We start from the raw sequence: 16,984 nt of genomic DNA, 5'->3' as shown, positions 1-16,984 counted from the left end.
TCATGGACAGTTCTTTGGCCATCTGTAGCAAATATGGAGCATTGCAGCATGCATAGAACGACATATTTGGCATGTAAAAATGTCGATCATGAAAGATGATTAACCTGCTGTAGCAGGAGGCTAACAGGATGCAACGAGGGTTATGCCTTATCAAGAGAGGTTATAACATATTTACACTCTCAAGGATTTGTCTCCTTGAATCAGATTGAGAAGGAAGGCCAATCGACAATATGGCATCAAGCATGGAAATCAACAGAGGATATGCAAATGGAACCCCAATGGATAGAGGAATGGCAAAATTATATTAGAGAGCTCCAAAGAACAAATGTCCAACTAAGGGATCGCCCAGATGTGCTGAGATGGGTCCATGCTCCGACTGGAAAATATTCCCCAAAGTTTGGCTACAGTCACCTAATGGTAAGAAGGGCATGGGGTGCATCGGAGTGGTGGTTCAAAACTCTCTGGAAATTAAAGCACTACAAAATCAAGACTTTTTTTTTGTGCGTCTTAAGGAACAAAATCCCTACATGGGATAACCTCCAAAAAATGAATAAGATGGGTCCAGGTTGGTGCACTCTCTGCAAAAAGGAGGAGGAATCAATACAACATCTATTTCTAAAGTGTTTGTTCAGTAAAAGAATTTGGGAAGAAACATTGAGATTATTGGGGAAGAATCAGGCTTGGGATGGGGAAAATATTGGTGAAGCCTGACAAAGATGGTGGATGAGACTCAGGAGGAAAACATGAAAAATCTCTCGTTAATAATCTCATGGGGCATCTGGTTGGCTCAGAACAAGAGTATATTTAAGGACTTGACACCTGCTCACGTCCCCATTGTTGTAGAAAGTGCCTCAATCTATGCTCTTATCCCCTTACCAAACATTGTCAAGGTTACTAGGCAAACAAGAGAAGAACAAATCAGGGGAGATATACCATGGGCTTATTTTGACAGTGCGTCTGATCCACAGAACATTTGTGGTGCAGGCCTTGTCATTCACATCAACAACCAAAAAAGTCTAAAAGCATCGGTGGGCCTTGGCTCAGGATCAAATAATTTTGCTGAACTTCAATCCTTAAAACTGTTACTTGGTTGGCTTATTTATATGGGGATGGGATCGGTCCAGATCTTTGGAGACTCACAAAATGTTGTAAAATGGTTTAATGGAGAACAAAGATGTCAAAACTATATTTTGATTCCATTACTAGAAGAAGTTTTACATTTAAAACAACATTTTGATTCTATAACTGTCTATCACATTTACAGGGAACAGAACTCAGTTGCAGACCTCCTTTCTAAGGAGGGTGTTCAACAGGCTATGGGTAACTAGCGCATAACAGAAGTTGACAAGGATGTGATCCGTGTGTCAGATCAACAACCATATTTCCCATGATCGAGAGGGGAAGCTCCTTTCAAAATGTTTATTGCTCTGCACAAGATATAATTTCTTTTGTTTTTTCATTTCGTCTTGTTATAGGGGATGAACTTGATACTGGCTTAAAACACTGGTTTTTGTATTTTTGTACAAATACTATGTTCCTATTTGGGTTGTTTTCCTGAAAAAAGGGGAGGCCTAGGAACAGTCTATGGCACATTTTTGTTTTTCTTGGGTTTGGATAGTACACAACATTACAATCAACCCAAAATGAATTACTCTATGTTTACCAAATGGACATACGGTACACTGAATGCTTAAATGCATCTACAAATGTAACTTTTTATTGCCTTAATAGAAAGTTCGATCTTTTCCTTGAAAAAAAATAATAATAAATAAATTCATGGATATAATATTACTTTAAAATATATTCTTATCTTATTGCCTCCATTTTTATAGAAATTAATAAATCACACTTCTTTCTGAATCTTTTTTTATGCAAATGCATACATTGCTCTTCTTTCACACCATATAAATTATTTAAAAATCCATACATCACTCTTCTTGCACACCATATAAATTATTTAAAAATTCATACATTGCTCTTTCATCTCACCATACAAGTTTAATGAAAACTCATACAATACTTTTCCTTTACATTATGCAAATTATTCTCTGCTTCCATTTCCTCATTATCTAAATTTTAATTTTCTAATCATTTTCCTATTTTTTTAAATATAACATTATATATTTTGATAGAACAAGAATAAATAAAAAAACAAAACAAAACATTAATATCCTTAAAACCTAAATGCAAACTTCTAAAAAATATTTGATGTCCTTGAACTTGAATGCAAACATTAATATCCTTAAAACTTAAATGCAAACTTCTGGGAAATATTTAATGTACTTGAACTTAAATGCAAACTTGAAAGAAATATTTAATTTGCTAAATTTATTCAATATCCTTAAAACTTAAATACAAACTTCTAAAGAAATATTTAATATCCTTGAAGTTGAATGCAAAACATTAATATCCTTAAAACTTAAATGCAAACTTCTAACAAATATTTAAAACTTAAATGCAAACTTCTACCTTGAACTTGACTGCAAACTTATAAGAAATGTTTAATTTGCTAAATTTATTCAAGAGATCACAAGGAATGAAACCATCACCGACTGTCCTCCATGTGTTTTGATTTATCCCAAGGTTCCATTCCAAAACTTTTTACTATTTTTACATATCAAGAAGAATTACATATCATAAAAACTTAAAGAAGAATCCAAAGATAACGCCCTAGCCCAATTCAAAGAAGAGAATATGGATTAGTCTGCTCAGTAATTGGAGAGATCTCCCCAGCACAGATAGGACAGATCATACAGATTCAGCTGGCCTATGCCCCTGTCAGCATGCAGACGTCGGATGGGTTAGGGTCACCAAAAGAGTCCATGTCTCAGAAAGTTTGGACTCTGATTAAAAAAAAAGCCCTCCAGGTGGATGCAAACAGAACATTTTGGCATGGCTTACATCGAACCAACTTCAGGTTGTTAGAACAAGGTGGCATAAAATAAAATAAAAAGTGTGGCTAAAGTTTGGACTCTGATTAAAAAAAAAGCCCTCCAGGTGGATGTAAACAGAACATTTTGGCATGGCTTATATCGAACCAACTTAAGGTTGTTAGAACAAGGTGGCATAAAATAAAATAAAAAGTGTGGCTAATGCCAAAAATGTTTGTTTTCAATGTCCACTTCTATTGTATGTGTAATCTGTAAATTTCTTGTTGTCTTGTCATTTATTAACTCAATGCCTAAGTGGCCCACAATCATAAAATGTTTCATAACGGGTGCAAAATGTAATTTTTATAAAATGTTTCATAACAGGTGCAAAATGTAATTTTATTTTTTCTCAAAATTAATAAAATTACTCATTTTTATCTATAATAAAAATAATTTACACTATTTAAAATTAAAAATATATAAATAAAAATTAACAGAAGCCCCACCGGATACTCTTGTCATCACAGATCCCTCATCACCCCATTGTTCGCCCCCCAATGCTGGTGGATGAAAATTTTATATAAATGTAACATACTGTATATATATAAAATAATTATCTGTTTTATCAAATAGAAATGTATTATTATTTTTCTATAATATGTTGTCTTTAAAGCACCTCTGCTTTGAAGTGCTTATTGCCCTTACTATAATTTAAAGAAATATATCGGGCTAAAACGCTTAAAACATTCACAAGGAGACATCCATTATCGAACTTTTTAAACTCCTCCGATATGCAAAATCTTACAATTACATTTGTGCACACCATATATGAAGGAATCTCTACAGACCCCTAAAATTACATTTGTGGACACCATAAACCCTATGAATGAAAACATCACAATTCTCTGCTTTGACGCGCTTATTGCACCCACCAAAACGAAATTTACGGAACATATCTTCCTCAATGCTTAAAACACTCCTAAAGAGACATCTGTCATTTAACATCTCGCGATAAACTCTTTCAAAATACAGAACCTTAAAAACACAGAGGCACGGAAATTGCAAAGCTCGTGGAGCATAAACTGCAATGTACAAAACCCTAGAATTGCATTGCACACATAAATCCTAAGATAAGTCAGCTGGGCATCAAAATCAGTAAAAGCAGAAAAAGCATAGCACTTGGAGTAAATTAAATTTTGATGTGTGGAACCTTAAATTTGCATTTGTGCACAACATAGATCCTATTCAGCATGGGAAACCTTTCAGGGAAACATCCTATTACATATAACAGAAAGCGCAGCACCTGTAGTACATTCCAGGGAAGAATAAAGATGACCCTTGCAATTATGTTCAGCGTCAATTACACAGGCACACACAAAAATACAAAATAGTTCCATTTTAACCCTCAGTAGATTCAAAGTAGCTTTGTGAATTTGAATGATGAACCTTGGGGTCCACAAAAGAAGTGAGTTAAATTTTGGAAGGAAAATTATGCTAGAAACAAGATGTGACCTGATCATGATTTCTATTTTTCTATTCTGTTATGATACCATTGTCAGGCCAGTGCTTTAAATTAAATTTAGATGATATGATTGCGGGGTTAAATTTTTCTTTTCTCCTTACCATAACACCCCTATTTTTTTGCCAAGTCAGGGACTGATTTCCCCAATCTGCTGCTAAAATCTATTCATATCAGAACTGCACTTCTGGGTATATGGTTGAGAATTATCTTATTTTTCCTGGGAGCCCAACCTGGGTCAGCAATAGTAAACTCCCACATTTTTACAGTGAGACCACAGCTCAGCTGACATGGCACTAAAGTTGGTACCAACTTATTATCAGATGCATCTCATGGAAAGTGAGTAATTGGAAAATAAATATGGTACATATGACCATAACAATGTACACAGGATAGTCCTTCGCATTAATATATACACTCCTAAATAAATAAAAGATGAACACTTCTATTTGAATCTGGAAAAATGACTTCTAAATCAATGTTTTATTGCATCAGATCATTGCTATAGCTAAGAAACAAAATGACAAATACTTTTATTTGTCAGATCACCACACAATGCATGGACAATGAGCTATTTATATGTTTCAACCAAACTAACGGTATAAGCCATCAAACCTTCCAAGATAAAATACGAGTTCATCAGCGAAATTTTGCATCCTTGATCACCACACAATGCATGGACAATGGGCTATTTATATGTTTCAACCAAACTAACAGTATAAGCCATCAAACCTTCCAAGATAAAATACGAGTTCATCAGCGAAATTTTGCATCCTGGATTTAGAAGGGGTAAGTTCGTAACGCAAGTCCAGATATTTCTCGTAGCTCAGAGAAGGATATTTTCTCAATTCAACACAAACAGAGACAGATATAATTGTTATTACATAAATAAACAACAAACGTCAAGAACTTTCTCTGAATCAACTTTACATTAGAAAATACCCACCCAAAAAATAGTTTTACATTGTAAAACTGCGAAGTAAACTGCACCTAAAGCTCCATGGAAAAATCTCGAATTGAATTTTTGTATATAAAATTTTATGCTGAACCATCTCAAATTGAATTTTAGAATATACTATTTTATATTGAACGGACTTTTTTTTTTAATCTTTGAGAAAAAACTAACCAATAAATCAATGTTAAATTAATTTATTAAGGATAAAAAACTTGAAATGCATACCTCTCAACAAATAATACACAATTTTCCCGGATGCGGGTGACATCACCGCCTAGGCCGCGTGTTGAGGCAGTTAAGAGGCATGTGGCTTGTCACATGGGCCTCTGGCAGCCCGGACAAGCCACGCCATGCCAAACTGCTCGAACCTTAAATTCGCCGGAAGGCGATGCAATTGGTATTTTCGCAATGTCTCGGGGGGATGGGAATGTCGTTTGGCTGTCTCGTCTGGAGCAGAGGAGCGTTGGAGGAATGTACAGGGAGTTGCAGGCGCCATTCAATGCGCTGCAACATACGAGGAGCAAGGCGGTTAATAAGGAGGCCATCCTTACCGCTCAGATGAATCACAAACCAGTCGAGTGGGTAATTGCTTGGGATTCTGACAATCCAGAGGAGTGGGTAATTGCTTGGGATTCTGGAGGTATTGCTGGAGAGGCAGGCCATAGCCATATGCCGAGGGAGCGACTTAGGATGTGCAGTCGCAGAGGCATGTCTCGAGGGCGCTCAGGCTCCCAGAGGCCTGAAATCTCTCCTTCGTCTTCACTTGAAATCACCTCTGAGCAAAACAGGCCTCCAGGCCGTAATGCCAGAGGCAATTGTTGGGGTATGCCGGAGTGTGGCCATGCGGAACATCCGGCCATTCGCTACAGAATTCCCTGTGCCTTTGCTAACAATACTCTCATAGTGTCTGTTACTGTGGAGCATTGCAGCAGTGTTCGGGGGCGCATGGACACGGTGACAGTTCCGCGGGTCGATATGGAGACTCCCACTGTGGATTTCGCGCGCCCGGTCCAGAAGGATGAAGCTGGCCCCAGCGAACCTGTTCGCAGAAGCTCGAGTCCGGGTAGGGAGCCTGTGCAACGAAGCTCAGACAAGGGCAAGGGAGCTGCGGAAAATCTCAAGGGACCTGCTTCTGATGAGCCGCATTCCACGGATGAAGATTAGCGCTGCACTCGCCAAGTCTGGGAAGCAAGGGATGAATTCCTCTGACCTTTTCATTTTCAGTTCTTTGCATTTCTGTCATCTAGCTCAGGACGGTAATCTCTGTCCATATCGCCATAGTTTCAGTCCACGCGTCGTCCATCATGTTCACCGTGTTGTCCATCATCCACCGTGTCATCTCTGGAACTCTTCGTGTCGGTCACAGCATGTTACGTGTCGGTCTCAGTTTGTTATGTGTCGCTCCTCTCAGCATGGAAGTAATGTATATGATCTTCGTTGAAGAAACAGGGCTTTGGCCTAGCTGTAATTTTTGTAACATTTTTGACTTTTTTGTAATATAAATAGATCAGTTTTACGGAGAAAAAAAACAAATAATACACAATTTATTAAGGATCAAAAACTTGAGATTCCTACCTCTCAACAACTAATAACACAATATATCCTGCCGGGCTAACATCGATCTATGCTAGTTTATTTATAATTGTTATTTAAATAATTGTTATTTAAATATACACCTTGATTGTTATTCAAATATACACCCCTGTTTAACAGGATCTATGTTAGTTTTTTATTATTATTTAAATATGAAGAAAAATAATTAATTCGTCCCTACCAAGATATGGCTCTGTAATTCATCTTATTAAAATACCATCACATCATCCCCAGACCGGCCTAGAGTAGTTTATTGTTATTCAAATATGATAAGTAAAATAAATAATTAATCCCTGCCAAGATATGGTTCTATTCTTCATTTTATTAAAATACCATCACATTATCACCAGACAGGCCTAGATTACCTCCTTTCTCTACGTGCAATAGCAAAATAAGATCTAGATTACCTCCTTTCTCTACGTGCAATAGCAAAATAAGATCTGGGCCTAGAGCACCTCCCTTATCTATATGCAATAACAAATTTAATAAGGAATAATACAGGTTCCAACTATTTTTAAAAGAAGCAGCATAAAGAAACTACAATGGAAATAATAAATGAATTATTGTCCATAATCTTCTCTTAATAGAAGAAGCATGCCGAAATCCCTATCTAATATGTAATAATATGTAATTTATGGAAATCTTTCAGCTGCTCTCTGCTTATGACAGCATAGCTACAGAGTTTGGTACAGTGAATACATATTATAGCATCCAGACCACCAACCATGCAATTTCAAAACAATATATTTAAAAATTTTATCAGAGCAGCTGTTACAATACCTGGATTTCACACAAATAAAAAGGTCCTTTATATTTCACAAAGAACAATATTTTTTGCAGAATTGGATGCAATTGCCGTGTCCAACAACAACATGCACAGGGCATGGAAACCCTGAAGACCTGTTTGGGACCATCCGAAAAAACTGAATAATTTCCACATCTGAAACAAACCCAAGCACATAACATTTCAGATTTACAAGCACAAATCCCCTTTAAATGCTGCAATTATCTCAAAAGTAATTCAGGACTTCATATTGCAACTCCCACCCACCAGTTATTACAGAAAATACTTTTCCCAAAGTAATAAAGCATTAGCCGACTTACCAGAACAAACCAATGCACATAATTTTTTTGTTTTAAAGGGGGGCTTCTTACCAGTAAGTTCGCATAAACCCTAAGCCCAAAAACCCCGGTGATTAACCACCATGCAGCTTCACTTGAAGGACCCGGCGCTCATATTTCTGCACAAAATTCGAGCGTTCATCTCGTTGACGGTATCAATAAGCCCTCCTAAGCCCACAGTTCCACCGGAGGCCTCGTTCTCCTTGTCTTTCTTCTCCTGGGGTTTAGCCGCTCTGCGCTTAAACTCAGTTGCCTTCTCGAAGAAATTCCCGTAGATATACTCTGCCGTGTAGCCCTTCTCCTCATCATATAGCATGATGTGACCGTGCCATTCCCAGACGCGGTAGCCGGGCTCTGGGTCCTCGTGGAACCCCACGCAAACCTGGTGGTCGCCAATGGTGACGGCCTGGCCGGAGTTGGCCTTCAGTTTATCAGTGTCCCCGCTGGATATAATCTGAACGATATTCTTCTCCAGCTTCGCCTCCTCTCTCTCCAATGGGCTCTTGCTCTCGTCCGCGATGATGCGATCATACGAGTTGGATAGGAAGGTATTGGTGTCCAGAAAAGGGCTGCGCATATTTAGCCGACTCATCATGGTGCTCACAACCAGGCTTTCGAAAGAGTTTTTGGTGGAATACTGGTTCGCCATTTTCCCTCCGATTGCTGATATCCACTCTCCCAGACTTTCTTCCGGTGGATATCAATATATAAACTGCAATGGCCAGGCATATGTGGGCTCTCAAGGAATTTTTTCGGGGTTGGGGTTAACCTTAGAGTATTCAACCAACCATAAAAACGAAGGCAATATTGCAAAATTTATTGAAAGTAAGGTTCATGACATTATCCTTTCTTTCATTAAAAAATAAATAAATATATATAAAAATTCAAAATTGAAAATATGGTTTAATGATTCATTTTAAGCTAGCCAAACCATCCAGTCCTTTATTCCTCAAGTGAATGCGAACAGAGTGAATTTTTAGTCTTTGACATATTTATTTATTTTATATTTTTATTAAAATAAGCTTTAATATATTAATAATATATAATTATATAATTATAAAAATAAATAATTATATTTATTATTTATTATTATTTTTAAATTAAAACATTATAAAATAATTGTAAAGCTCTTACAGTTACATAATTTTTTAATTTGATGTTATTGGGAGGCTCTTTCTAACCTAAGAGGGCAACAATATTATGATTTTAACCTAAATATTTTGATGGGATGGAAAATTGAATTAAATTAAAAATAAATATAAAATATGAGCATCAAATTTTTTAATTTTTATAAAAAAATAATATATATAAAGTTAAATTTAATTATAAAATTATGGTGATTTGTAAGCTCGGGGTATTTGTTATGATGAAGTTTATTTGAGTTTTGAGGAAGACTTATTTTAACTAGGGACTTAAGCTTCTCAATACTAGGTAGTTGGTAGATTTGAATTTAAGATAAATATAAACTAATAAAATTAGATAGTAAGATTAATATAAATTATTAAAATTAGATCTCTAATAATATCTTAATGAATAACTACAAAAGTCTCCATTCTAAAATTTGTTACTTCCCATTTTGATGTAGAATAATCAATGTATGTAATATAAATTATTCTCCAATAAAATGGTGATGTAATTTAGTATCTTTCCTTTCCTTTCCCAATTGGCCCCTCCATTACTATGCAATTGGATGAGGCAGATTGAAGAATTGAAATGCAATTTTTCTCACATACAATCTTCATACATTTACAGATCACAAAACACAGTGGCTGATAATTTTTTTGTTTTTTTCAGAAGGAAAAAACCACTGGTAATTTTATTAGAGATTACAAACCAGTACATATATGTCGATCTTGTGATCATCATAGTGCCTATCCATCAGTATCGGAGTACACAAATACATCATCCAAAAACATAAAATACATTTGCTTGTTGTAGCCATAACATATTTGAAAGAACATAATTGTTTCTAGTATCATAAAAGAGGACTTCATAAGAAGTGTTAAAGCATTACTATGAGCATATCAAAAAGTTTATAAACTATGTACCAAACTATAATAACATATCCAAAAGAAAACCTCGAAAAGAAATCAGAGTAACATTTTTATGGTGAATTGATGGTTCCCATTTCACAAATAGTCCCATCCAGATAGTGGTAGTAATATATGGTGTCTTCTGCATCGTTGAAACTGGCTTTAGATAGAGTACCTGCAGTGATATTAGCTTCCCTATAGAAGGACTGGAATGAACTAATGAGGGATTTAATACAATTCATCCAACCCTGAAGATCTGGAGGATCATATGATGTGAAGTCTTAAACTCCATCAATAAGAGTCTTTAGGTCCCCATAGACATGTAAGGACTCCAAGGATTTCTATCTAGCAAACTAGAGGAGGACCCATAGTGTGCATGTCTCCGCTTTGGAGCTTGTGTCTTTGCCAGCACACCGATGTAATTTGAAGTGTTCCCTTACACTAATCCTGAGCCAGGCCCCCATAACGTCTACGCTGCCCAACCCCATCGAAGAAGCCAGTCGATAGGTCGAGACTCGGGTGAACAAGTCTGAGTGATAGATCATTTGTGTGATCGGAGCGAAGATCCTATGTCTCCGGCCAAGTGATGATCTTTGAGCATATGTGGAAAGTGTTGACCCAGGCCCCCTTCAAATATGCACTTATTTTGGGCTCTCCAAATCTCCTAAAAAATAAATAGTGGGAGATAGTTGTGAGCACCATTTATCCAGGTGGATGTTGGTGGCCACCCGCCTATCCCACTTGGACCCCCACAACTATCTCTTTCAGTTTTTCAGTTTCCTTATTTGTAGCACAATTTACTATTTTTGGCAATTTTTCGGGTCCTAAACTTCCAAAGCCGTTTTTTGTTGAAAATGCAATAAGATGATGGAGCTTAGTGAAAAGAAGTCGCCTTCACTAAGTGGGCCCGCAAGCTATTTTTGGCGCAAAGTCTATTTTTAGACATATGGATCATGGTCTATGAGTTGCAGGATGCTATTTGTGGATGATTGGTCATGTTGGTAAAATAGATGGACTTCTATTTTTAGACATATGGGTGGAGTCTATTTTTAGACTGCCAGGCTAAAAATAGAAACGTCGAATATTATTAGCTCTTAATAATATTTGGACTATAAACATTATCTTATCCTCTTGGAGCACTTCAATTCGAGCTACGGATGTGGCACATGCAACTGCCAGAAGGAAATACGCTTTTCTTATGGGTCGGTTGAGCTATTGCATGATGGATTTCAGTTAGAACTCAAGTGATTGAGTTTGGTGGAGTTGATTGAGGAGTTGAATGAGGAGTTGAATGATAAATGGAAGCAAATCATTGATGCGGAGCCCAGCGCCACTATTGCCACCACCAAGGTCCAAAAGAATGAGCCCAAAGATCTAGAGGAGGGGGAGCGCCTTTTCCACTCACAAATGTGGGTGAAGGGTTCGCTTCTGCAATTCATTGTTGACTGTGGGAGCCAAAAGAACCTCATTTCAGCAAAGGTCGTGAAGCGGCTGGGACTACCAACCATACCATGCCCGCAATCGTACAGCATCGGGTGGCTTCACCAAGGATGAGATCTTTGAGTCCGCCAACAGTGTCGCCTGCCCTACAGCATCAAGCCCTTCATAGATGAGGTATTGTGTGACGTTGCACCGCTTGATGTTTGTGATGTATTATTAGGCCAAAAATAATTGTGGAAGCGATATGCTGTGTATGAGTCAAGGCCTCGCGTTGTTATTATTTCTTTGTGTAACACATTATACAGGATATTGGAGGTAGCCCCACCTACCGCCACTTCTTTGATCTCTGCTAAGAAAGGCAATAAGATCATCTCCCAAACTAGGAAATTTATTTTTTGTCTGGTTCGCCCTCAAAGTAAGGGGAAGATCGTAGCCACATCCATGGACCCTGGGAAGGGTCCCTCCACACAACAGAAGCAGCTGGATATGGTCATGAAAGAAGATAGGGACATCTTCTCCTCACTCACAGGGGTCCCATTGCACTGTCAAGTCAGGCATTCATCTTATCTGACTTCCGGAGCACCTCTACCCAACGGGCCGATATATCGCCACTCCATTCTGAAAATGCCAAGTACAAGCAGCAACATGATCAGCATTAGGTACCACACAAGTTTCAAGTGGGTGATAAAGTCTGGTTGCATCTACAGAAAGAACGCCTTGCAAGAGCCCATTAGAAGCTCAGACCACTCTGATATGGTCCTTACACCATTTCCAAGGTTGTGGGAAATAACGCTTTGGAGCACAGCATTCCCCCATTCCTTTTCTTGCACCGAGTGTTCAATGTGGACCGCCCTCTACCATGCTTCCCACCATTACTGAAGACATCAGAGGTTGCAAAACATCTCACAGGGACCAAGTTCAACAGAAGTTTCCTCATCTCATGGAGGAACTGAACACAATGAGGACCATTGCTTCCTAAGGGGAGAGGAATGATCCAGGTGCATGTTGGTGGCCACCTACCTATCCCACTTGGACCCCCAAAACTGTCTCTTTCAGTTTTTTAGTTTCCTTATTTGTATCACAATTTACTATTTTTGGCAGTTTTTCGGGTCCTGAACTTCCGGAGTTGTTTTAAGGCCCTAAACAACGTTTTTTTGGAAAAATTGAGAATAACATGGGTCCATGGATCAATGTTGCTCATCCCAAAGTTGTAGTCCTCGGATAGATTTTTCTAACGAGGTATTGTGTGCGTCAAACGGAGATCGTATGCCAAAGTTACGACCCTAGGAAGTTGATGTACCAATTTACCCAAAATAGAGCCCATAGTTTGGTGCTTCATCTCCTAGGGTTAGGTTTTTAGATGTTTAGGGTTTTCCATTGTTTCTCAACAATAAATAGGCCTTCGAGCCTCATTGTAAGATAGTTCAGAGGCATGTAGCCGCCACATCTCTCCTCAGAGATAAGCTACCATCGCTCGAGCTAGTTTATTTCCATTTCTATTTGTAAGCATATTTCAATATTTTACATTAATGAAATGAAGTATTATTTCTACTGCATCTCTGTATTTATGGTTATCTCTGTAATTTGTTGCATTCCTGTTTAAATCCGGATCAACCATGGGAATCAATACACCATCAGATACATTCCACCACAGAATCAAAATTACGAAAGGAGAACATGCAATAAGAGAGCACCTACATCCAAATTTGTTTGGAAATATCACAGAATAAAAGGAGATGTGTTACAGACTCACCTGTTGTACCATCGAGGGTGCACCATCTTGGTCCATGAATACCTCGTCTTATGAGGTTATCCCATGTAAGAATCTTGTTGTGGCAAGCTGATCATGCAAATGGTGTGATCTTCAAAGGAATGTGCCACTTCCAAATGCAGAGAAACCAAGGGACATTGTCAGTATTAAATATATTGTCCATAATATACCTGTAATTTTCAACTACCTAAACATAGCCCTTTGCAAAGTCCCACTCCATGTCAATGCATCACCCCTCTGATTCTTACAGAGTCCGACTCATTTAAGGTCCATCACATATCCATCCCATTTCAGTGCGTTGTCTCCATGAAGATTAATCTCCCTCGTCGATTTCCATATAGGATGGATCCCATTCCAACTACTAATGACCTGTGTGAGATAGAACAAGCCCCTTTGATGGAGTGCCTCAATGGCGATATCAATAAGGTCCGAGTCTCTGCAAACCCCCATAATATTATCTCGTCCAATAGTAATATTATTACCCAGACCGAAAGACCAATGAATTCTTTTCAGGAACCATGCTTTGATCTTTCGAAAACTCAGCCATATGATCGATCTACCCTTCATGCCAATCTCGTCAAACCTGAACCAATCCACGAAAGTCTTGTATTTGAGATACTTCGCGCTAGTGATCCCCACCCATGTACCTATACCAAATATTTCCCTCCAAAGAGATTTTATAAGCAAAGACTAGCCAAAGTATTTAGTATTTAGTATACCCCATCCATCGACAGTCTTTGGTTTGGAGATATGTTCCCATTTGATCAAATGAAACTTGCGCCCCATATCTGCACGAGACTGTAGAAAGTGAGCTAAAATAGAGTGAATCTGAGAGGTGATATGAGTCAGAATGGAAACTAAGTGTGCCTAATAGGTGGCCGGCTGATGAAGTACGACTTGTATCAGAGTATATATGCCCCCAAGATTGAGCTAGCGATGGGTCCAGTCTTTTATCTTGTTGTGAAATCTTGCCAGTAACCATGCCCAATCTCTAGACATGTAGTTGCGTGGCTTAAGTCTGAAGCCCAGATAAGTGAAACCCTCCACAATAGACTTGGATCCTAAGTCGTAATAATGTACAATATGATCAATCTCTACTTTCTCACCGAAAGCGTAGAGTAAGATCAATTTTTGCCCATTAGCCAATAAACCAATAGCCTCACCATATTGTTGAAAGATATCATGCAAGGAGATCCATTGTGATCTAGATAAAATCCCAAAAGTAATAATATCATCAACGAAGAAAAGATGTGTAATACTAACCTCCTGTGACATTTTCAAACTAGAGAAAATCCCCATATTCTTGGTTGAGTTTATCTTTCTACTAGGGCCATCCATGACTAGAATGAATAGTAAAGGGGATACGAAGCATCCTTATCTGAGGCCCCTTCTGGCCCAGAAAAGATCAGATGGGAAATCGCTAATGAGCATTGTGAACCATGCTCCCATCACACAGGCCATGATCCACTCCACATTTTGTATATCAAGACCAATATTCAAGAGAACCATCATGAGGAAAGACCAGTCCACACAATCATATGCCTTCCGAAGGTCAATTTTCATAACCAACGCCTCTTTGTTTCCTGAATGTACATAGTGAATACATTCTTGAGTGATGGCAATGGAGTCATGGCTGGACCTATCATGAAGAAAACTGAATTTCTCCCTGGAAATGTGAACTGACACAACCCCCTTTACACGTTATGCAATTGTTTTAGATATGATTTTTCATATGATGTTGCATAATGAGATCAGCCTGAAGTCAATAAATGTAGAAGTATTTGAGCATTTTGGTATGAGGGCGATGAAATTCAAATTAATGGAACCAACAATGTGCCCCGTGGTCCAGGATTCCTCCACAATCTCTAGTAGTTCAGGGCCCATGAGCTTAGAGACATGCAGAAATAATTCTACCGTCCAACCACCCAGGACAGGACACTTGTCCTTAGCAAATGATTTCAATATTGATAGTAGCTCATCCAAAGTCACTTGATGGAAGAGGGACTCATTAGAATCCATCTTAAACACAATGGGGTATGCCTCCACCCCCCAAAGCTGGTATGCAATATCAACCTCTACACAAGCTTTGAAAATATCCTAGAAGTTGTAGAAATTTTGACTGTAGATTAACCTGATAATGCAATATAACCAAAACAAAATACTATAATCTACTTCTACTTTCAATTTGTAGAAGCTTAAAGATCGAGCTGAACAATATAACCAGAAGAAGAAGAATCAATGCACAATACACAGAGGAATACTTCGGAGAAAGTTTCAACTAAAAACCCCACTATCTGTATTATCATACAAAGTGGAAATATATTAGAATTATACAAAGCCTTAGCTCTCACAGCTAGCCAGCTTTCAGTACAATCCTCACAAATGCTCACAGGCAAACTTGGCTTCTCACAAAAATTTATTCTTTGCCCTCCAAGCTCCTATTTCCTTGCGCAGTTTCTCCTGGGTGATCCTACTATTACCAAGTGGAACACTGATCTCACACACTGCTCTAACACACTGTCAGAACTGCGCAATCCTCAAGGAATGATTCCTTCTGCATGCATGAGTTTTCTTTATAGGAAAACACATGCAACTGATAGTACATTGTCCTTGACATTTAGTTCAACTGGGTATTTCTCAGAATAGACATGCATGAGTTACTGATGAGGGAATCTTCAGTTATCTGGAGTACACTAGTTAAGTGCATGCATGCATTAACTGACTGATAACTCACAATTAGTTCCTCAAACAATTTGGAACTAATTTAACTGGACTTAACTCAGTAAACTGAGCTAACTAATTACAACTCAAATATAACTCAATCTTATCTCCTTAATTAAGGGATAATCTACTTAATTTAAGGGATAATTGTTGCATGACTTCAGAAAGAATTCCAACTTGAATTTCTCCAATTAATTAACTCAAGATGAATTAATTATTTTCAAGAAGCTGGTGAGACTAAATTCAAATTTTAATTCAAGGACAAATTAAAATTTGGAATATTCTTGTTGCCACATTTCAACATTCCCTCTCAACAAGAAAGGGATTATCTGCCACCCTGATCCTGTCTCTATGGAACTCGAATTTACACTTTGACAATGCCTTTGTCAAAATGTCAACATCTTTCTCCTCTGTCAAAATATACTATAGCAACATGATCCTCCTCACTACACAGTCTCTGAGATGATGATATCGGATGTCGATGTGCTTGGACCTATCATGAAATACTGGATTCTTAGAGAGTTTGATACAACTCTGATTATCACAATAGACCACAGTTGGATCCATCCTCTGTTCAAACAAACCAACTAGGATTTTCCGCATCCAGATGGCCTCACATGATGCCTGACTTGCATCCATATATTCAGCCTCTGCCGAGCTGAGTGGAATTGACCACTGTTTCTTATTGTACCAAGAAACTGCAACTAACCCAAGGTTGAAAATCTCTCCTGATGCGCTCTTCCGATCTAATGGACTCCCTGCCCAATCTGCATCAGTGAAGCCCTGTAACTTCACTCCCTCTGTTCATCTGTACCATAATCCATACTAAGATGTGCCTCTGAGGCATCTCAATACATGCTTTACCGCCTTCTAAAACATCTTGGTAGGCTAAACCATGGCTTGACTCAGCTAGTTCAAGGCATAACACAAATCTGGTCGTGTGTTCACTAAGTACATCAG

General features: G+C 38.1%; 2 protein-coding genes across 3 annotated transcripts; one reads left to right on the top strand and one right to left on the bottom strand.

The window, feature by feature from the left end:
* Window positions 1-716: 716 nt before the first annotated feature.
* Window positions 717-1,328, top strand: LOC149191022 (uncharacterized). The gene has a single exon (XM_089410640.1). It carries the CDS (start codon window positions 717-719, stop codon window positions 1,326-1,328), a length of 612 nt encoding a protein of 203 aa, XP_089266766.1.
* Window positions 1,329-7,466: 6,138 nt separating this feature from the next.
* Window positions 7,467-8,846, bottom strand: LOC149191021 (uncharacterized). Of its 2 annotated transcripts, none has more exons than XM_089412322.1 (2): window positions 8,093-8,846; window positions 7,467-7,877 (listed from the first exon to the last, which is right to left on the bottom strand). In XM_089412322.1, the coding sequence occupies exon 1, from the start codon at window positions 8,706-8,708 to the stop codon at window positions 8,151-8,153; it is 558 nt and encodes a 185-aa protein (XP_089268448.1). In that variant the 5' UTR covers window positions 8,709-8,846; the 3' UTR covers window positions 7,467-7,877; window positions 8,093-8,150. The 2 variants fall into 2 exon arrangements, with proteins under 2 accessions (XP_089268448.1, XP_089268449.1); XM_089412323.1 differs by having other exon boundaries at window positions 7,467-7,837.
* Window positions 8,847-16,984: the final 8,138 nt, after the last annotated feature.

Source organism: Pinus tabuliformis, chromosome 3_1 (assembly GCF_031772625.1).
Source record: "Pinus tabuliformis cultivar Carrire ecotype Pingquan chromosome 3_1, CPIR1, whole genome shotgun sequence".
In the NCBI taxonomy this organism is placed as follows: Eukaryota; Viridiplantae; Streptophyta; class Pinopsida; order Pinales; family Pinaceae; genus Pinus; species Pinus tabuliformis.
This window is presented reverse-complemented; position numbering and strand designations above follow the sequence as displayed.